Raw genomic sequence first — 20673 nt, 5'->3', positions numbered from 1 at the left:
ATGGTGTATTTGAAGTTAAACTGAGGAAAATGATGTGTGACTTAAGCCAAGGGAATCTTGTTCAGACCACAAAAAGCCTGTTACATTTTGATGTTTTGACAGGGCAAAGAAAATAGCAACATTCGTCTACATGCAGCTAATGAAATTCAACATTTGACAGTTAAGATGTTTTTAAACCTTAGTGTTAATGATGGACTTTCCAGTTTGAAACAGGTGGGGTCTGAGACATCACCTGGTCCCTGTTGGCCACTAACCAACCACATTGTGCCAAGGGAAGTTTCAATTACCTGCATAATGAGGAATGGAGCAACCAACAACCAGGTTACTGAAGCTCCAAATGTGTTCATGGCTCCTGAAGAGTAGAAGAACCCGGAACTCCCAAAGAGTCGGCTAGAACTGATGAAGCCTCTTGGATGAGAAGTGAAACGTCTTCCAAAGAAACTCAAAGTCTGGTTGTCAAAATTGAACTACCACAATTACCATCCATGACTGAGAATCTTCAGACAACCTTAGCGTTGCTTGAAGGGACAAATTGCTAGCCACAAAGGTACCTTTTGAGTCTTAATACATTATTGTGCCACTTGAGTCACAGCTAGTCAACCATCTGAATAAGTTCCACTCACTTAGCAAGTTTTCCTCATTATTGACCAGGTGCACATAAAGTTCTGCTGATTCGTTAACGTCTTCACAGGCTTCAGGCTGAGAAACCAAACTCAAAGTGAACCTGTTGGCCGAGCATAAAATTAAGAAAACTGCCATTTTAAGTCATCTGCGTAAAATATATTTTCTCATCTACAAAATCCTTAATTCACAAATTTTACATTTGTTTTGCCACCCCAAACTGGTTCCCATCAAATTCCAACTCTTAGCTACCTTCATCAGGTGAATAAATGTTCAGTTTCAACCCGAACCCCAAATACGTGGTGGTTTCTGACGACCTGAGTTTAATGTGATCAGACCTGAAATGATCATCACACTGATTGGACGGTTGCCACTGGAGCAGGTTTTATGTTATTCACATTTTTAATCAACCTGTGAACTGAAAACTGCATCTCTGGTTTCACCAACAAACGTAACCAATGCTTCATATTTTCCCTCATTGAATCTGACATAATAAAGAATGTAAACATTTTTAGGAAACAGATTTCAGCAATTTTATTTTGTTTCAAACTCGGCAGCAGAGGCTGATTTTGCTTCTGTATATTATCTGATAACGAAGTGGTTGAAATAATACGATATTTGCTTCAAAGGAAAACAAACAAGCTGGACTCAAAAATAAAATCAAAACATAAAAAAAGCCAGTTTTAAATTAAAAATCAGTTTTCCTTTAGCAGCAGGAAGTTAGAATTCTTATGCTACCTCTTTCCCGATGAGAAATGCGGTTTCAGGATCATTTCTCTTCCAGAAAAGTTGTTTGTTTTCCATCAGCATCTAAACAAATCCCCAAACTTTCCTGCACACTTTGTGAAGTCGTCCACTCTTCTGAACACCGCCCGAGTTCTGCCACGTCCACGTGTACGGCTCATCCTCACGGGCCAAATGGACTTCCTGTCCTGGTCCTGCTCACTGTTTAAGTGCAAATCCAGCTGCTATGCTAAGTTACAGCTTTAACATTTCGTGGGAATGGCCTGTGCTTCCATTTCCTCTTTAGTGTCCATTCAGTCAAACTGAATATCCCGTTTCCATTCCTAAAGTTTTGCTCGTTGAAAAAAGGCCTGAAAAACAATGAATCAACTGAGTAACGAAGCCACAGAAAAGAGCACTTAACGAAGATGCTCTTAAAGGAAAACACTTGTCATATCCCGTGCTACACCAGCAAAGTCGTACCTTTGTGTAGTTTTTCAGGACTTTGACATCCGGCTGCTGAATCACCTGACAAAGTTCCTGCAAATAAATATTCAGAAAACTCTTGAATGAATCAACCCTCTTCCTGTGAAGTTATTAGCCATTTCATTTTGGTTCAGCAAAAAAAAAAAAAAAAGTGGGAACATTTTGGGTTGTTTAGCCACAATGAACAGTCACCCAGACATCAGACTGACATGCATCCCATCGGATAAAGTCAATTAGGGAGGCAAGACCTGGATTTTCCAGGAACTTTTAATGGTTTCCATAGTTACCTGTGAGATTTCTGGAGACACATGAAGCGATGGCAAATATTCCTGCTGTAAAAACTGGATAAACTCTGGCCCCTTAGAAACAAACCAAATGAAATTAGGCTCAAGCTGAGTGAGGCTGGAATATTTCCACACAGAACTTTTGGTTTTTACCCTCTTGAGATGAATCGTTTTGAGCGTGACGGCACACTCCGACAGCGTCTAAAAGACATTTAACGGTGTGTCTCAATGCTTCTCTTTGGGTTCTCCTCTCTCAAATGGCACTAGCTGCTGAGACTTACCAGAACCGTCTGAGCATCTGCCAGGTCGAAGGTGGGTTTGAGGGGAGCAAGGAAACAGGCAGGGACGATGTGTTTGTAGATAAAGTCGGGGAAACCCACCATCCCGTCTTTACCTCCTGCGCAACACGAAGGGTGAGAACAGAGGCCACGCTCCAACACACTCAGTCACATGCTTGGAGTCTCACCCCACAGCTCCACCAGCTTGGACAGGATGATGAAACAGGTCTTCTGGCCGATTGGGTCAGGGATGTCCACCGCACCCTGGATGATGGTGAACACAACTCGCTCCACATTTTCTGCACCTGACAGCACACACACACAAAAAAATACTATTTTCATTTCAATGTCAGTGGGTCGTGAAGATCCCGAAACCAAAGCTTCGTTTATGGAGATGGCGAGCTATCAGAACCTCACCCTGATTGGCCATGACTTCGTTCATTCCACTTCCTGTCACAGTCTGGATGAAGGTGAAGTAACTCCTTCTAAGCATCTGTTTCTCCAGAGCAGCAGCTTGATCGTTGTCATCTGCCGGCCGGGCCAGAACTTCAAAGATGGCCAGAACCAGAGGCATGAACACCTGCTGCAGGAAGGGAGACACCTGCCGCTGCCATAGCAACAGAGGATAGAGGTGGTTCATCTCAGATCAGTACGGCAGAGGTCCTCAGAGCGAGTCAGGCGCCCCAACAGACCTTGAATTTGGCGGTCATCTGACTGATGAGCGGGATGAACTCCTGCAGGTCTTTGGCCTCACAGTCCTTCAGCATGTGCTCAGAGGCAGCAGGGATGAAGGGCAGCACCTCTTCCTCCAAACAGATGATCATGCGGTGCAGGAAGGAGCGCACAGAGCTGCGCAGAACCCCCCGCTGGATGGGGCAGCTCAGAGCAGGCAGGAAGGTCTGCATGCAGTCCCGGTAGACCTCGGTGCAGCCGCACTGTTTCACCGTTTGTTTGTTGCTGAAGGCCTTACTGGTGCGACTGAACAGAGGAACCAGAACCAGAACCAGCCTGAGATTACAACTGCTGACAGCCAATGTTGGATAAAATCAGCAGCAGATAATTCCCATGTTGTCAATATTCAACATCTAAAACGGCTGTTGGGGCAACAGGGACATCGTCATGGTTACGTCATTGTTTTCTAATTCTAAATAATCACCTGGCAAATCCAACAGCATGGCTCAGACAGTCGGCAAGGGCCACCTGCCGCTCCTCCTCTCCTTCCTGGAGCAGTTTGGCTAGCAGCATAGCAAAGGCATCCATCAGTGGCAGCAGGAGACTCCTCATCAGCGCCTGCTTCCGCTCCACTGGACTCTCCGCATTCACGATCAGAACGCCTGCCGTCTCGAACATGAAGAGCTGGTCATCGCTGGTTAGCTGAGCTGGGAATCCATTTTCCTGTATGGACAATATCACATCAGGCATGACCTGCAGACAATGACGTCACCTGGTCATGGACGACATCAGGCATCACACGACACCTACAGGAGGGGCCAGTTCCAGCAGGTCCTGGATGCGAGTCAGAATGTCCTCGATGAATGTGTTCATGTGTTTACTGGTGAACAAAGCAGAATCCCACCAGTCAAACACAGAGACACTTTTCATGGATGCCGGCTGGTGATGAACGTTGTACTCACTGCAAACTTTTGACAAATCGGGAGAAGAGGTAAGCCACCCTGCTGCGGACCTTTGGGCTGTTGTTTCGCAGTCCCCGTTGGTCCAGAAATGCCATCTTTCAGTGAACAAAGCAGTGAACACAGTCAAATATATGAGACATGAGCTCAAGCACACACAGAAACTCACCAGAACCACGGGGATGTGTTGCGGCTCCACGATAAAGAACTTGTCATAGCGGACGACAGTCTCAAAGAACTCCAGCGATACAGATGTGTGCTGGTAGCTGCTGACGTTACAGGAAACCAGCTGAGGATTCAGAGATGAGATGTTCAAATTTGTGGGGGGGGCAACAATGACGAGGCCACACAACAATATAACCAACCGTCCTCATCATGTCCTGCAGGGCGCTGGTCTTTGTTGTGTCACCAGAGAAGTGAGCCCCATGAGAAGCTGGCAGGGCCTCGCCCAGCATGTACAACAGTCTGATGGCCACCTCCACCTCCATGAACGGAGCGCTCTGCCAGTTTCTGAATGCACCACACACACAATAGGAGCAATGACTGAAGAGGTGAATAACAAATGCAAACTATGTATTTCTGATCAACTCTGAAAGCAGAAGAGGACTGCTCTTGTTTCTTACAACATCGCATTGGCAAAGAATCTTCGAACGGCCTCCAGCAGCAGCTCAGGCGACACCTGAGCCAGACGGTCCAGCAACATCTTCAGCTGCTTCCTGTACTCCACAAACATGGCTTCATCTTCGCCCTTACACATTAACATGCACAGCAACGTGCTCAGTCACCACTCCCATTTATATTAACACATCACAAATACAAAGATTAGCATCGTAATCAATCCAAAAACATCGACACGAAAAAGTCTGAAATCAAACAGTCAGTTCAAAGAATGCCAGCATTTCTGTTCACCTCGTTCTCAAAGTTATACTCGTCATCGTACTTCAGCTTCTTCATGACGGCCAGCATGATCGCCTGTGGGACGGAGGGTTTTGATTACATCATCACCCGACTGGACAGGAAAGAGCTTTTTCCTTCAAGACTCACCTCCACATTGGACTTTTGTTGGTCAGTGAGCTGAGGAAGCTGTGACAAAATAAAATAAAACCTGTCAGTTTCCACATTGCACATAAGAGTGGAGGAGCGGGGCTGAAGCCCCCTCAGCCCACCTGTTTCAGCACATGCAGGTACTCATAGCAGAAGCCCACCACGTTGGTGGAGATGTCATCGTCCTCATGAACCAGCAGCTGCAGCAGCAGTGGCACTTTGGCCTCCACGGCCTGCAGTGTCTCGCTGGCATCTTTGACATGTCCTGCTTTGGCTAGTTTGGTCCAGCTCAACACCAGATTCTGACCCATTCCATTCACAAGCCGAGAGAACTTAGCCAGGAAGTCCACATCCTCCTCCTGACAACAAGCACAAATTTAGATTTTTGTTCAGGATTCAAAGGTCTGACGACTCTTAGCATCGGCTCAGAAAAGAACAAAAGCTCTTTTGTCCTTTTCTGCACCAGAAGTCAATTAAAGATTGCATTGTTTTAAAAATAAGGACATTTTTCTCCTTTAAAAGTGTATGAAAGATGTTTTCTGGTATGACTCAGTCAACATATTGGCTTTCCTAAAACAATGGCCTCCACAGCGATTTCACACCTGTTCCACATTGAAGAACCCAGCGGACTGCAGAACCCGACACAGAGACTCCACCAGCTTCGTTTTATCCAGTGGGTCCATCCCTTTATTAACAATTTCCAACAGGCAGTCACACGCCTCCTCTCTGAGTTCCTCCATCGACATCTGACCCAGTAGCAGGTTCACAAACCTACACACACATGCACACTTTTAGGAAACACACCATCCACAGTGACATAGTGATGAGTAACCACCATCTTACTGGTCATTGGCAATAAGGTTGAGGTCGATCCAGGAGACGTAGGCTCCAACCACCTCCAGACACTGACAGGTGAGCTCTGGGTGGGACTGCTGGTAGGTCTGCAGGATCTGGAACCAGGATTCCACCAGATGAGGAATGCACTGCTCCCGCATGCCGTCTTTGATCAAGGTGTTCCTACGAGTCTCCTGAAATAACCATTGGTAAAATGAAACGTGATTACGAGCCAGCATCAAAGCAAAAACATCCATTCTCCATCATGTCCAGACCTTCAAGCAGATGTTAAATAGAACACATCATGAAATTGTAATATTAATAATCAAGACTCTTACATTTGATTTCAAATGAAAAGGTCTAGGTCTACTTTTCCCTCCGGAACCTGTCACATTAGCTCTGTCCCTGTGCCAGACGCACACATCTTTAACAGGAAGTTCTACCGATACCGTGTCACATTGCATGTGAGGTTGGGTTTTGGTGACTTGCCGGATTCATATTTGACACCTGAACTTTGACACGTCTCACCTCCAGTGAGTGGAGGATGTCTCTGTCCACCACCTCTGCATCTATGGCCATGAGTGTCCTCAGGTAAATGTCAACACCATTTGGGTTGAGACCCACCAGTGACAGCACATCAAAAAAGAACTTGGGCCACAGCGTTGGGTAATCCATCACAAAGGTGAGGGCAAACACCTGAGCAGCTTTGTTCCTGATGAAGACCTTTTCAGGCTGACTGTTCATCAGCTGCACACACCACACAAAAAGAGAAGGATTATAATGATTTGGAGCAGAAAGTAACTGGACTTAAACGCATGGCATCCATTTTACACTAAATAGATTTTGTAGAATTGTTGGACTAAAATCTAACTCTTGCCAAATGGGGAGGGCTGGAGATTGGAGAAGGGATTTGTGCACTGCTAATGCTAGCATGAACCACATCCCAATATTCCTTCAGTATAATAAGAAATATGTGGCGAAACGAATCAGTGAAAGCTAAGAGGTTTGGGCAGGTTCTTTAAACGGTTGCCCCAGAGATTATCCCATGTTTACTTAGACAGTTCTGTCTGCAATGATCAGTGAAGACATGTTAGAGGACCAGGACCTACAAGGGCACGTGCACAGTACATCCCTGGGACTGACGAGAAGAACTGCTTTTATTTTCACTGACTTTTAAAGTTGAAGGCACCCATACATTTATGTCAGACTCTAAAATACACCAATCAGGTACAACATTAAGACCACCAATAGGTGAAGTGAACAACACTGATCTCCAAAACCTGGACTATATTAGGCACAAAATGAACAATCAATCAAAAACAAGCAGCCATGAGGATTTAAGTGAGTTTGACAAGGTACCTGACACTGAAGCCACTTCATCAGTGTTTCTCTAACGAGCTGCTGCTGCGCTCCACTCAAACTCGCATGTCTGAAACGGACATGTGTGTGTTAACCAAACAGAATTGCAGCACATCCAAGAAGTCAACTCCACATCTTCACCTAAATTTGATTTGATGCTCCAGAACTTGGAAGCAGAAGAACTTGACATGGTCATCACTGAAAGATCAGACAGACTGATGAGAATGTGTGAGGGTGGCAGAAGAAGGTGGAGACAAGGTGAACCTCACCTGTAGATGCCTTTAGCCAGAGCTTCAGTGCAGACCTCCCAGGCATCCTGAGACTCTTTTAGCTGCTCAAAATAAGCCATGGCCTGGCCACACACACACAGACACACACACACAGAGAGACACACAGAGGTCAGGTGGGGGCGTGTGCTCTGTAATTAGTAGTATTCTAATGCAGGTAAAAATGAAGAATGCACATATAAACACAAGTCAAATATCCATTTTTCCAATATTTGCCTTGTTGACTGACATCAGCCCGCTGATAAATCAGGATTTCCCGAGATCAGTGTTCAATGTTTTGGTTATTTGCAGTCAGACATTTAGAATGAAGCAACGTTTGTGCCTGTTGTCGATGGTAGAGGTCAGAGGCGAGGGGCAGACTGGTTTCAGATGATAGAAAGGCAAAAGTAACTCAAATCACCACTGATTACAACAAGCAAATGTAGAACCACCATCTCTAAACTCACAAGATGTGGAACCTTGAAGATTAGAATGTGAGGCGACAATTCACACAGACTCACCAAAATTGGACAGGAAGATTTGAAAATGAAAGCATGAATCCATACTGGCTCAACAGGTCAACCTTGTTGACCTGTGGACCACCTTCCAGTAGGATGTTGCACCATGTCACAAAGCTCAGATCATTAACTGGTTTGTGGACCATGACAACGAGCCGATTGTCATCCAGTGGACTCTCCAGTCACCAGATCTCATTCCAATAGAGCAGCTTTGGGACAGGGAGCAACAGGAGATACTTATGATAGATGTGCAAAAGCAGCTGATGCATCGTGATGACTCCATCAAACAGCTGCAGCAACACGGCTGCCTGCACATGGTTGTAGTGTCATCGTGGGGGCAGAAGGTGCAGCCGCACAAGACTGAGAAAGGGTCTTTTAAAAATAGATTTATATTTAAATCTTTTTTTAAAAAGAAAGATTGATTTATTTACTGTGACAAAGTTATTAAAGTTTACTTGAGGACTTGACTGAATGTTTTTTCTCATTTAAAGATCAATTAAGTTATGTTTTAAACAATGATTTATTTGATTCCCCATGGAATAAACAAGAAAAAACATATATCAGCCATATATAAAATATATAAAAACAATATCAGCCAATTTCTTAGTTAAAAAGGTTACAAGCTGAGAAATTCCCAATTGGTACCATTTGTTGCATCAGCCCATCAGTACAGAACCAGCGCTACTATAATTGCTGCTTCAGACCTCATCAACTGCCCTCACCCTCTGCCTGTAGCGTGCGTCAGCATTGGGGTTGAGCCCCAGCAGGGCCTGCTCGTCCATGACTGCAGTGACAGACTGGCAGGCCATTCGTGGGTTAGCTTTCCTTGGAGGGTGATTTGCTCCTCTGTTCAGCTGTCAGGATTGTTCCGCTCATCTGCTCACATAGAGAACAAACAGAATAATCAGCTAAATCCAAACCAAACCAGCTGACCTGCTGTAACACCACGCAGTTGGCTTCAAAACAATGGCTGTGTGGGAAAAAAATATTTAGAAAAGCTTTTAAAGTCATACATGATGCACATTATTTTTGAAAGAAAAACCACAAAATGCAGTTATTTTACCAAAACTACAAATTAATATTCTCTCCATTTAAAAAAAAATCTAACGATTATTGTAAAACTGAAAAAAGCTTGAAGATTTAGCGAAAAAAATGTTCTCTCTTGCATGGGGCTTCTTTTTGATAGCTCATCTTCACACATGGGGCAAAGACCTTTGATTGCACAGGAGCAAATCGTTGGCCTAGTCTTTGCGCCATTGGCTATTATTTTAGTTTTCCATTTTCTTCCACATCTTTCTGGTTTGGAAGTGTTTCAGATCATCTAACAAGCATGTACAACATCTTCTGCCTTCGCGTTGATGCATGTTCTTGGTCCAATCTTGCATTAAGAGCACAGCTGGTCTTTTTTTTAGTTTGTCGAATACATTTCACCTTAATTCAAGTGGTTTCCTCAGTTCTTTGTCCTGCAATGTGGGCCATCTGTTTTCTCATAATCCACCGCATCGCTTACAGTAGAGAAATGGCAAAATTGGCGCAGATGTTTCTCAAAGGGGAAAAAATTAATTTACAAACATAACAACTACGGTCATGATAAAGAATCACTCGCTTAATTCGGTGAAAACCGCCTTCCGCTAAACTACGAGTTAGCAAGTGTGGCGTTTGAACGGATGAAGACTTGGAAAAAGAAGATTAAAAGTGCGGAGAGTAACGGTTCGGCCATCACAACTGCCGTTCCATGATGCAATGCAGCGGAAACACTTTAGCCACGTCAAGCTAAAAGTGTTAACATGTCGGATAAAACTGAGTATTTCAAAGTTAAATGCAGCCATTTTCTCTCGTTTTGATTTATGACAATAAGCAGAGAATCGCGACACAGATCAAAAATGTACAGGAAGGATTAGGGGTTAATTGAGGTTAGCAGACATATGCTAACGGCTTCTAATCATGCTAGCATTAGCTCTCTTGCTTCTGAGCGACGGTGAGGTTATAAAAAGTCACACGGACAGAACAATTACTACATAAACTAGCATTTTACTTATTGGATATGACGTTATCTTGAGGGTTAGAAATTCACTGTATTATTTTTTAATATGACGCTCTATACCGGTACCTGGTGTCGCTCAATCACATCACCGTGACAAACATCCGCGAGAAACTCCACGCATGTTAGCAACTGAGTCAACTACACAAAAAAGGTTCGGAGGACTCACTTCAATCAAGGCTACATCCAAGAAACATTGTGTCTCTCTGCTATCAACTCATCGTGGATCCACTGACAAATCACCAGAACTCGAAATGCAGGACGGTCACAGAAGCGACGGTGCGGCGTGTCCACGCAATCAGCATCCGGGTCACACGCAACGGAACTACTTCTTCTTCGTTTCCTGTTAATCTCGGCAGTTGGTACCCAGCAACATGCACACTAGCGCCCTCTTCTGCTCTGGGGTGTGGCCAGAAAATTGTCTGCCGCTCCACTACACAGTGCACACCCACCCGATCTTTTTGTGATCCCACGATTTTTGATCAAAAACTCTGATCATGCCCATAGCATAATTGTTCGTTAAGAATAGTAAAATCGAACATAGACATTAAATGACTATTTTTAAAATAGTGTTAGAAAATCGAGAAAATTTACCCTGGTCTGTCATAACAGCTACAGAATGCACCCTTTGATAAATTACGTTTCAGAAGGGTGAGGCTTAGAATGTTTTTGAAATTATGTAAGGTTGTTTACGTTCAGTTGAATGATTTTAAGTTCTCCTATTTACTAACTTAATACTCACGGGTTTACATAAAAACTATACAAAATACTATACAAAAAAGGTTGCTATTAATAGTCGGAAGAGTTGTAGATGTCGCAATAATTATGGTTGAATTTGGCAACCTGATCTTATGCTTCACTCGATTTATTTTAGCTTAGTTTACGACATCAGACATTAGTCTTCTGCCCGTTCCCGGAAGTCAATTTGATGACCCGCCTCCTCTTCCTCCTCCATTTGACGTCCGCGTGCTCCGCCTTTTCCGCTTCCTCTTTTATTGCGGCAGTGAGCGAGAGACACCATGAAGGCGTCCGGCACAGTATGTAAAAATTCTAAATTCACCCATATGTGCTTTCGAGACACGAACTATTAGAACTGATAAGAATATACAAAGCTTCATTCTTAGGATTTATGTTGAACTATCCCAGAAAAAATATTTTGGACTGCAATTTAGAGTCTTTATGTCTTGAGGATTCGGGCTACAACATGGCGTCCGTAGTACCATGTGGACGGTTCGTCAGGATTATGTGTTGCAGTCAGAACTGTCACATTCACTAAAACTACCCACGAATATTAGTATTCGTTAAATGGCTTATTTGGGTGATTATATAAAGCTAGCATTAGCTGAATTTTTGTTCAACAGTCTCGGTGTTGAGGCTTCGTTTAATGTAAGAGAGCTGCAGACACTGGCATCAATTCATTTCGCGGAATTCCGGTGTGTCGTTGATTACAAATCTGTTAATTTAGTAGAAACCGCAAAAAAGTAGCGATAACTGCGTACAGTCCGTGAGTTTATGTGGATTGCATGACCCACATAAGACATGGGAGCAACTGTCTTTTAGTAATTATTTTGCCTTTTAAAAAAAATAAAATAAAATGGAAGAAAACACGTCAAGTCGGCATGTGTGCGTAAAGGTTGGTGTCGGGTTATGACCATATGCACCCAAACCCAAAGCTCCTATCTGTAGTGGTGGGAGTTTGTCTGGCGTGCTAACAGAAGTTGGGCCCCTGTCGCCTTTCTGGGACTCTTCTGTGTCTCTGAAAGTGAATTCAGGAGTCAACAAAGACTTGCAATGCAACTTTGGGTGTCCTGATGGAATGTTTTCTGCACGCAGCTTCGGGAATATAAAGTCATTGGGCGCCTGCTGCCCTCTGCCAAGAATCCTGCCCCTCCTCTGTACCGGATGAGGATCTTTGCCCCCAACCACATTGTGGCAAAGTCTCGCTTCTGGTACTTTGTTTCCCAGCTAAGGAAGATGAAGAAGGCCTCGGGCGAGATTGTCTACTGTGGCCTGGTATGTACTATTTCAAACATTGACACACTGCCCTTGATGGTCTTTTAAAGACCAGAGAGCTTGGAGCTACACTTAATTTGCTTTCAACTTAAAAGCTTTCAGAAAGTACAGAAAAGAAGGTAGCAATATATTGAGGCTCTGTAAAAATAAAATTTAAAACCAACCATCTGCTCCAGAAGCCTAAATGGTCAGGGTTAGGGTTAGCAGGAAGGGGTCTCTGTGTTTAGTTTCTGCAGTGTTTCAGAAGGCAAACTGCTTTAAAGTAATGTGCAAAGTCACCTGAAAGACCTGAGCCTCTGCCCGATCGGTATAAATCAGGAAGGGAGGGACTAAAGCTCTGCTGCTGTTGCCTGGTTCAGGTCCACGAGAAGACGCCCCTGAAGGTAAAGAATTTTGGTATCTGGCTGCGCTATGATTCTCGTAGTGGAACTCACAACATGTACAGAGAGTACAGAGACCTGACCACCTCTGGAGCCGTCACGCAGTGCTGTGAGTACACCCCAGACACACACAGGTGTCCCATCAGCACTATCGGAGGCTTTCAAACCATGTTTCTCTTCTGTCAGATCGTGATATGGGCGCCCGCCACCGTGCACGTGCCCACTCCATCCAGATCATGAAGGTCCAGGTGATTGCTGCCAACAAGTGTCGCAGACCTGCCATCAAGCAATTCCACGTGAGTATCCACAGACCACCAGGTGTCATTGGATGAGGTGCTGGTCTCTTCAAAGTCTCACCTTTCACTTCCAAAAGACAGCCGCCTCTTCTGGGTTCCAGCTTCATCTCCTCACCTGCTCCTTTTTTTACCTGGCCACATAAGATTAACAGAATTTTGGTTCCCACCTCATATTGTACATTCCTGCCTTAATAGTTGCTGCTAAGTATTTTTATGCCTTGAATTTGAGGCTTTACACATCTGTTCCATCAAAGATAAAATGTGCAGTGACATAAAAAAAAATCACTTTTGATCAGAATATTGAAGTGTATTTTTCCCTGTGTAGGACTCAAAGATCAAGTTCCCCCTCCCCCATCGGGTCCTGCGGCGCCAACACAAACCTCGCTTCACCACCAAGAGACCAAACACCTTCTACTGAGATGGTTTTCATTGTTTTCGCGAGGAAATAAAACTACGATGACAAAGACAAGACTGGTTAATTTGCTTATTTGGATGTTACTTCTGCCAGTGTATCTTCCTGGGGTCCCTATTAAAAACACCCAGAATTCCAATTTACACAAATATGTACATGAATACAATTTTATCACTAATTTTTCTCTGAACTCGCACACCCAAACAGCACACTTGTCAATCACATTTCCAACATGTTAACAACTAAAATAATTTGCACAAATTTCCGAACCCTAAATCAGCAGACAGGTCACCTATTCTTCAGGCCTTTCCCCATGAATAACCTTTGATCTTCTCCTTACATGTCTCTTGGATTAGAATACTTGGTTATTTATTCCACTCGAATAGCTCGAGACATAACCCGTTTTGTCGTGGCGTTAGTTCCTGGTCTAGGAATCATAGCTTGGGCCCTCTTCGCCTGTCTTGTTTCATGACCATGTCTGCCTTGGGAACAAGTTATTCTTGAGTGAAGGCAAGTTGGTTGTTCTGAAACACAAATATCCCTAAATAAAGCAAGAAGACTTTAGGCCAGGGGAGCTCAGCCTGCCTTTAGCTGCTCTGTTTAGCAGCAACTGCAGCTTATGCAGCTCTTTATCAGCTGGGCTTGACCAGATCACCCAACATGAATCGAGATGAGAACCAGCGCTTGAATAACCTGTCAGGTGGTGTTAGGTGTAAGGAAGGAGGAGCATCTTCTATCATGGACATAGTCCTCATTTTTCCTCCAATTCCATCTAGATGTTTTTGCCCTGATAACTTACTGGGAAGGTTTGGTCAATACAGCTGCCAGTTATGGAGATACATCATTTAAAATCTTGATCCCAAAACAATACATTTGGTTTTTGATATATTTCAACTTAAACAGTTATTGGCTACCCAATCTGTGATAAGTGTAATTCCATTTTGAAGGAGAACATTTAACTCCTCCACACTGACGACATCTATACAGTTGAACCATCTGCAAACTATGCCAAGCGGGCTTCTTAGAGCAAAAATATCCTTGGAAATACTGGAGTAGAGCAACAGGCCAAGCAACTCCCCTGCGGAACACCACATTTGACTGTCTTTGCATTAGAAAAACTGCCATAAAACAGAACCACTTGTGATCTTTTAGGTAAGTAGCTCCTCCATCCAATTAGGAGAAGTATTAAAGCCACCATAACGAGCATTTCACGATCTATCAAATCAAAAGCAGCACTAAAATCCACAAGCACAGCACCTCCAGTCAGTTCCTGTCAATATCACTCAACCACCGATTGGTCATCTGGATTTAAAAAAAAATAGAGAGATTTGATTAAACACAACTCGTTCCATCAGTTTACTCAGAACAGGAAGAATGCTGTGACATCAGCCCCTCCAGATCAGAACCACAGAAGAAGAGAGCTGCTCTTTCCTACCCGCCAGCTTCGTTTCTCCCAGCCGGACGATGTGAGGCCAATTCTGGAAGGTCTTAATGAAGAAAGGGTTGGTGATGCCCAGAACCACATTAGGCCTGTGGACAGGTGAACCCAGACAGGTGGCTGACTCAGGTGAGTCCCGCTGTGTGTGTGTGTGTGTGTGTGTGTGTGTGTGTGTGTGTGTGTGTGTGTGTGTGTGTGTGTGTGTGTGTCTCACGGGGCCTGTGTCCTGGTTGTGTACTCCCTGAACTCGCTGTCATGGATGGTGAAATAGGGACGAAAGTCAGAGCAGAACTTCAGAGGACTGATGGAGCTTTGAGAGGAGAACATGGTTGCTAGTTTAAAGACCTGGTGGATCTGAGATCGGTGCATCATGTATGTAGCGTACCAACGTAGCCCGTACAGCTAACCTACAGAAACACAGCTAACGCGCTAACATCACAGTCTGATTCACGGTGAGCTCTGATTGGCTGTTCAGGTACCTGACAAGAGCCAGCACCACCTCTGAGGAAACAGTGGGAGACGGCGCCATGATGACCAGTGGTTCCCCAAGCAACACGAGCTCCCACAGAACCTGAACATGGACCAGGACTGACTGGAAACACCTGCACAGGTCAAAGGTCACATTAAAGTGTCACCTAACATCACCCCACTTGAGAGAAGCCACAAACCCAACGGAAGCAAGAGGACGGGACAGACTTGAAGAGGTCCGGTTGGTGAATGGTGGGCAGCAGAGTGGGAGCTGGCAGGAAGTCCTGAAGAGACAACATCAAAGGTCGGGGTCACATGCTGATAACATCTGGGGGTTGTGTTGCCCACCTGCTGCTGACCTCCAGTGCTTTCTGTCTCACAGGACTTCCTCCTGGTTTGTCCGTTTTTGAAGGAATACGGATCTGAAAAAACAAACGAGTCCAACTTCTCATTCTCAGGAACGTGGACAGGGAGACGTCCACCGGCCAGGCCGCGCTCACCTGGAGGACCACGCCCATCGCTGGCAGGTTGAGGGTCAGGCCAGGAACAGGTGGAGGCCACTGGTCAATCTCATTACACACTGTGAAGACAAGAGAGCTCAGTGATGTCATACGGGACACTGCTGACGGGCCCATGTGAGGACAAAGACGGTGTCTTCACCAGTTTCCAGGCAGGGCTCCAGTTTCTCAAAGAACTCAGGTGCGATGATCTGCAGCAGCGAGTGGAACAGGTGGACGTAAGGTAACCTGGACACCAGCACCAACAGGAAGGAAAGAACCGGAACCGTCAGACGGGTTCATGACAGAAAACCCAGTCCTCCGTCAGGTCGTCCTGTCATCCTGTGTCCTTCCATTCCGAAGGATGGGAAACAACCATGGGACCGAACAGCGATGGAGGGGCAAAGAAGGGGGTTAGCGCCCCCTGGCGGTTAGACAGCAAAGGAACTCCGGCTGATCTGCTCAAATATTTCTCCGCCTGCAGATCCAGTCTGGGCCACCGGTTCCGGCGCTACAATCACACATTCTGTTGCTGCTTGAAATGAAAGAAAGAACAGTTCAAAATAAAATGCTGTCATTGGCGGAGCTTTACGCTGAAAGGGCTGTGACGGACGTGCCAGAGAGGCGTTTCCGTTACTTGGCCGGTGTGCCGCTCACTTGTCGCGTGCCAGCGGAGCGAGCAGGATGGCTGACCCGTGCTCTTTCTCCTCGTTCAACAGGTGTGTCACCAAACACCTTAACTTGACGCTGCACGTGGACTTCGACAGCCGCGTGATCCGGGGCCGGGTGGCGCTGACCGTGGAGGCTCTGCAGGACCGCTTCTCCGCGCTGGTAACCGTCCGCGGCTCTAACGCCACACAAAGCTCACGAGTTTCTAATGTCCCACTGTGTCCGCGGTCCGTGAAGTGGACATGGGGAACGCGACAGATCTATATGTTTTGATCCGTGAGGTTAGGACACGTGACACACTTTAGCTCTAGAAGGCCATGAAAGATAAAACACGCTGCTTGAATATAATTGATCACCTCACTCGGCTCACTTTGCAATGATACACATCTTGCTTTCACTTTGTGTGTACTTCATCCAGCGTTAAAGGTCAGGTGGTGCTAAAGGTCAGGTGGTGTTACAGGTGAGGTGTGTAAAGGCGTTTCGAGCAGGTACAGTCACCAGGGCTGGAATAGACGGTTACTTCAGGACATGTCTGGGTTCCTGAGATCAGAGCTGTTCTCAGGTGTTGTTGGAAATGACAGGTGGATTGAATTCTGCTAACTCTGTACATCATAATTGAATCTTACTATTATCTGATTTAGACTTTGGACACCAAAGATCTCAAGATTATCTCTGTGAGTGCACATGGACAAGCGGCGCAGTTTACGATGGGCCCTAAACACAGCTTTAAGGGCACGCCGCTGGATGTCACTCTGCCCTTTGACCTGTCCAGGTGACCTGTTCTTCACTCAACGATGCTTTTCACAACCACAACCAGCTAACGGGCTTCTGTTGTGAACCTGTCAGGGGGCAGCATGTGATCGTGGAGGTGACCTACGAGACGTCTCCGTCGGCGACGGCCCTGCAGTGGCTGACCCCAGAGCAGACGGCTGGGAAGAAGCAGCCGTACCTGTTCAGCCAGTGTCAGGTGTGTCGAGCGGTTCCCTTATCTCAAGTCACATGATTTTGTTTCCTCATCTCGTGCTTTTGCAACATTTGGGTTTCTTCTGCAAAACTTTGTTCTCCAAAATGTGAAATGTTTTTCTCTCTTCTGTCTTCCTGTTTCATCCTGAGTTTCTTCAGTAACCGACAGGCAGATTGATTCATCGCTCAGAGGTCCTCATTTGGCCCTCTGTGATGTTTTCACTGTCAAAATTAGTGTGCTAATTGGTTCTGACTGAAAGGCTGAATGTGATTGGCTGATGACCAAAGCTGGAGTTTTTCAGCCCTCCGATTTGTCTTCCAGGCTCATCACTGCAGGAGTATGGTTCCCTGTCAGGACAGTCCATCCGTCAAACACACTTACTACGCTCAGGTGACTGTCTGCCTCTGGGTCTCTCACACACACAAACACACACACAGACTCAGGACCTGTAGGTGTATTTGATTACTCTACTGGTCTTATCACCCCCCCTAATGTGAGAGTTTGACCTCTTTACATGAGCTGTAGAATGAGACGCTTCTCCTGAACTGACCCGTTTGTCAGGTGTGTTTACGTTGTTTCCCTGTGGTTTGTCTGTCAGGTGTCTGTGCCAAAGGAACTGGTGGCTGTGATGAGTGCAGTTGGTGACGGACAGGAAGTGGACGCTCAAGACAACAACCGCGTCGTCTACAGATTCAGACAGCCGGTCAGTCTTCTGCTCTTTGGGTCGTCTGGATCATTGATGTTCTTACTGCTGACAAACAGTGATGTTTCACCTTTGACCCTAGGTTCCAATGCCTTCTTACCTGATTGCCATCGTGGTTGGAGCTCTGGAGAGCAGGTAGAATCTTGGAAGGTGTTGTTGAGTCATCTGCAGCAGGTTAACAGTGCTTTTGCTCTGGCTGACAGGGAGATTGGACCCAGATCCAGGGTCTGGTCTGAGAAAGAGTTGGTGGATAAAGCAGCATTTGAATTCTCAGAGGTGATTTCAGGAAGCATCTGCTCAGTGTGAGCGACAACAGTCCATCTGTCATCAGATGAACACTGAAGAACGTTTCTGTGATGCTCCTGTAGACCGAGACCATGTTGAAGACGGCCGAGGACTTGGTTGGACCATACGTTTGGGGTCAGTACGACATCCTGGTTCTTCCTCCATCATTTCCCTATGGAGGCATGGAGAACCCCTGCCTGACCTTTGCTACGCCAACTCTGTTGGTACGTATACACACACACACACACTGACACACACGTACGACAACATCACATGACCACTGTTGCTTTGGTTCTCTTCCAGGCTGGAGATAAATCTCTGTCCAACGTGAGTCAAAGACCGTCCAGATTTGAAATGTGCTGGATTGTGTTTATGGATGACAGGAAGCTGGTGTTTGTGCTCAGGTGATCGCTCATGAGATCTCTCACAGCTGGACGGGGAACTTGGTCACCAATAAGACCTGGGAACACTTCTGGTAAAGCAGAGTTTTTCTGTTGAAGAGGTCTGACAAATCCAGAGTGGTGAACTGACTAGAGCCACTTCCTGTGCCCAGGTTGAATGAAGGTCACACCGTCTACCTGGAGAGGATGATTGGCAGGTGTATGGAGGGGGAACAGTTCAGACAGTTTAAAGCCATGGGAGGCTGGAAGGACCTGCAGGACTCTGTGAGAGCTTCAGTTCCAGGTCAACAGTTTGGTTCTTCTTTTGGGGTTCCTGACTGCTCTTTATCATATTTCTTAGGTGAACACTTTTGGGGTCAACAACCCTTTGACCAACCTGGTGCCCAGTCTGCAGGACGTTGACCCCGATGAGGCCTTCTCCTCTGTGCCTTATGAGAAAGGCTTCGCTCTGCTGTACCACCTGGAGGAGCTGATGGGAGGTCCAGGTAAAACCTGGACGCAGCAGAGTCTTTCAGATTTAGAGCTGTAACCTCTCCACTGGTCTGATGTTTGGTTTCTGCTCATTAGAGGTGTTCATGGGCTTTGTGAAGGCCTACATCCAACTGTTTGCATACAGCAGTGTCACGACTGAAGACTGGAAGACATACCTGTTCACCTACTTCAAGGACAAGGTGAGGAACCAGCTGGCTTTGTTGAGTGATACTTGATGGAGATCTTCATGTTGTGCAGCAGGTTCTCATGTAACTCTTGAGTTACCTCCCAGGTAGACATCCTGAACAAGGTGGACTGGAACCTGTGGATGTTCACCCCTGGAATGCCTCCAGTCAGACCTCAGTGAGTGGCTCTCCAGCAGTTTGATCAGGTCACGTTACGTTACCACGGTGCTCTGATTGGTTTGCTGATGTTGCAGGTACGACACCAGCATGGCCGACACCTGCATCGCTCTGGCCCACCGCTGGACCACGGTAAGGTGGACACGTCTGGAAGTCAAATGTTTTGTCTTCACTGGTGATCAGAGTTAGACCACTATCATCTGCTCCCCGCTCAGGCCAAAGACCAGGACCTGAACACCTTCACGGAGTCTGACGTGAAGACACTGTCCTCCCACCAGCTCATCGAGTTCCTGTCTCTGCTCCTCCAGGAGGTAAAGGACACCTCGGTGTCCACTTTTGTTCACCTGACTAACACTTGGACTTGTTTCTTCAGGATCCTCTTCCTCTGTCTCACGTGAAGAAGATGCAGGAACTCTATGACCTCAACGCCTGTATGAACTCAGAGATCCGCTGCAGGTACACGAGTAAATAAAAACTTCTCTTCCTGGAAGCCTCCTTGTGATTGGATGTCCTCTTTGCAGGTGGCTGAGGTTGTGTGTTCGGTCCAAGTGGGAGGAAGCGGTTCCGATGGCGCTGAAGATGGCGACAGAACAGGGCAGGATGAAGTTCACACGGCCGCTCTTCAGGTTATTTTCCCAGAATTCTCAGCACATTTCACTTCTCGCCTCGATGACCTTTCATTGTAAACCTTCTGACTCTTTACATTTTCAGAGAAGTGTTCAACTTTGAAAAGTACCGTGAAGAAGCTGTTTCCAGGTTTGTGGCGCACAGAGCAGCGATGCATCCCGTGACCTCAGCGCTGGTGGCCAAAGACCTGAAGGTCACCACTGGCCTGTAACCACAGGAACATCGCCATGAGGGCCGAGAAGGTGTTCAAAGGTCCACAGACCTGCTCAGAAAAGCATCAAAGACCACAGAAACAGCAGGAAACTGAAGAGGCGTCCCAAAGACTCACTTCCTGTTTGTGTGCAGAATAAAAACAAGGATCAACTACTCCGTTCTCTTCAGCTCATTGCTGTCAGAATGTTCTTTCATCAGGTCGGCGGCTTCCTGTGTCACCACTTATTGATCAATTGTGAACCAACAGGAAGAATTGCAGCAGTGAAGAAGAGGAAGAAGGCGTCCAACTGCAGTTTTCCTCACACATTCAGCGTTCCGATTCCAGTAATGAGGCTGTTGCTAAGCTACGTAGCATCAGTGCTGAAACATGTAGCGCAGAGAAGACGCAC

At 46.0% G+C, this 20673-nt stretch overlaps 4 protein-coding genes and 1 non-coding gene across 6 annotated transcripts; 3 read left to right on the top strand and 2 right to left on the bottom strand.

Annotated features, from left to right (window-relative positions):
• Positions 1–1129: 1129 nt before the first annotated feature.
• On the bottom strand, positions 1130–11005 carry xpot (exportin, tRNA (nuclear export receptor for tRNAs)). Of its 2 annotated transcripts, XM_057023371.1 has the most exons (25): positions 10255–11005; positions 8767–8920; positions 7530–7612; positions 7402–7458; positions 7261–7330; positions 6430–6648; positions 5911–6095; positions 5670–5838; positions 5190–5426; positions 5068–5106; positions 4933–4995; positions 4647–4771; positions 4389–4533; positions 4193–4312; positions 4027–4121; positions 3875–3944; positions 3549–3787; positions 3085–3370; positions 2810–2999; positions 2581–2697; positions 2396–2511; positions 2268–2315; positions 2118–2189; positions 1828–1884; positions 1130–1715 (listed from the first exon to the last, which is right to left on the bottom strand). In XM_057023371.1, exons 2-25 carry the CDS (start codon positions 8851–8853, stop codon positions 1689–1691), a joined length of 2916 nt encoding a protein of 971 aa, XP_056879351.1. In that variant the 5' UTR covers positions 8854–8920; positions 10255–11005; the 3' UTR covers positions 1130–1688. The 2 variants fall into 2 exon arrangements, with proteins under 2 accessions (XP_056879351.1, XP_056879352.1); XM_057023372.1 differs by lacking the exons at positions 6430–6648; positions 7261–7330; positions 7402–7458; positions 7530–7612.
• Positions 10994–13243, top strand: rpl18a (ribosomal protein L18a). The gene is made up of 5 exons (XM_057023380.1): positions 10994–11122; positions 11919–12098; positions 12458–12587; positions 12665–12774; positions 13100–13243. The coding sequence occupies exons 1-5, from the start codon at positions 11105–11107 to the stop codon at positions 13190–13192; spliced, it is 531 nt and encodes a 176-aa protein (XP_056879360.1). The 5' UTR covers positions 10994–11104; the 3' UTR covers positions 13193–13243.
• Positions 11740–11869, top strand: LOC130519799 (small nucleolar RNA SNORA68). Its single transcript, XR_008948474.1, has one exon. It is a non-coding gene; the product is annotated as a small nucleolar RNA SNORA68 (small nucleolar RNA).
• LOC130519797 (protein DENND6B-like) lies at positions 13127–15885 on the bottom strand (the record flags this gene model as incomplete). Its single annotated transcript, XM_057023387.1, has 7 exons — positions 13127–14716; positions 14839–14934; positions 15104–15226; positions 15321–15376; positions 15452–15514; positions 15593–15672; positions 15753–15885. Coding segments are annotated over 7 exons (696 nt in total), but the record flags the coding sequence as incomplete, so codon positions are not given.
• Positions 15886–16231: 346 nt separating this feature from the next.
• Positions 16232–20437, top strand: lta4h (leukotriene A4 hydrolase). Its single transcript, XM_057023373.1, has 19 exons — positions 16232–16420; positions 16900–17030; positions 17105–17225; positions 17544–17612; positions 17821–17925; positions 18008–18060; positions 18129–18201; positions 18294–18434; positions 18514–18537; positions 18615–18685; positions 18764–18875; positions 18952–19096; positions 19179–19282; positions 19375–19445; positions 19522–19576; positions 19660–19755; positions 19818–19900; positions 19966–20070; positions 20156–20437. The coding sequence occupies exons 1-19, from the start codon at positions 16274–16276 to the stop codon at positions 20280–20282; spliced, it is 1833 nt and encodes a 610-aa protein (XP_056879353.1). The 5' UTR covers positions 16232–16273; the 3' UTR covers positions 20283–20437.
• The last annotated feature ends 236 nt before the right edge of the window (positions 20438–20673 follow it).

The sequence above is a fragment of the Takifugu flavidus genome, unplaced genomic scaffold (genome assembly GCF_003711565.1).
Source record: "Takifugu flavidus isolate HTHZ2018 unplaced genomic scaffold, ASM371156v2 ctg210, whole genome shotgun sequence".
Classification (NCBI taxonomy): domain Eukaryota; kingdom Metazoa; phylum Chordata; class Actinopteri; order Tetraodontiformes; family Tetraodontidae; genus Takifugu; species Takifugu flavidus.
Note: the sequence above shows the minus strand (reverse complement) of the source record. Positions and strands in the feature narration are given on the sequence as shown.

Bases quoted from the DNA above. Each gene is read 5' to 3' on its own strand.
- xpot (XM_057023371.1), bottom strand. From the start codon at position 8,853: ATGGCCTGCCAGTCTGTCACTGCAGTCATGGACGAGCAGGCCCTGCTG. The intron at 6,649-7,260 runs GTACCTTGTCAA...TGGTGTGTGCAG, and splicing joins TGAAGTGGCTTCAGTGTCAG to CTGATGAACAGTCAGCCTGA. The intron at 4,122-4,192 runs GTGAGTTTCTGT...GTTCACTGAAAG, and splicing joins AACACATCCCCGTGGTTCTG to ATGGCATTTCTGGACCAACG.
- rpl18a (XM_057023380.1), top strand. The intron at 12,099-12,457 runs GTATGTACTATT...TGCCTGGTTCAG, and splicing joins AGATTGTCTACTGTGGCCTG to GTCCACGAGAAGACGCCCCT. The intron at 12,588-12,664 runs GTGAGTACACCC...CTCTTCTGTCAG, and splicing joins TGGAGCCGTCACGCAGTGCT to ATCGTGATATGGGCGCCCGC.
- lta4h (XM_057023373.1), top strand. From the start codon at position 16,274: ATGGCTGACCCGTGCTCTTTCTCCTCGTTCAACAGGTGTGTCACCAAA. The intron at 18,202-18,293 runs GTGATTTCAGGA...ATGCTCCTGTAG, and splicing joins CAGCATTTGAATTCTCAGAG to ACCGAGACCATGTTGAAGAC. The intron at 18,435-18,513 runs GTACGTATACAC...GTTCTCTTCCAG, and splicing joins TTGCTACGCCAACTCTGTTG to GCTGGAGATAAATCTCTGTC.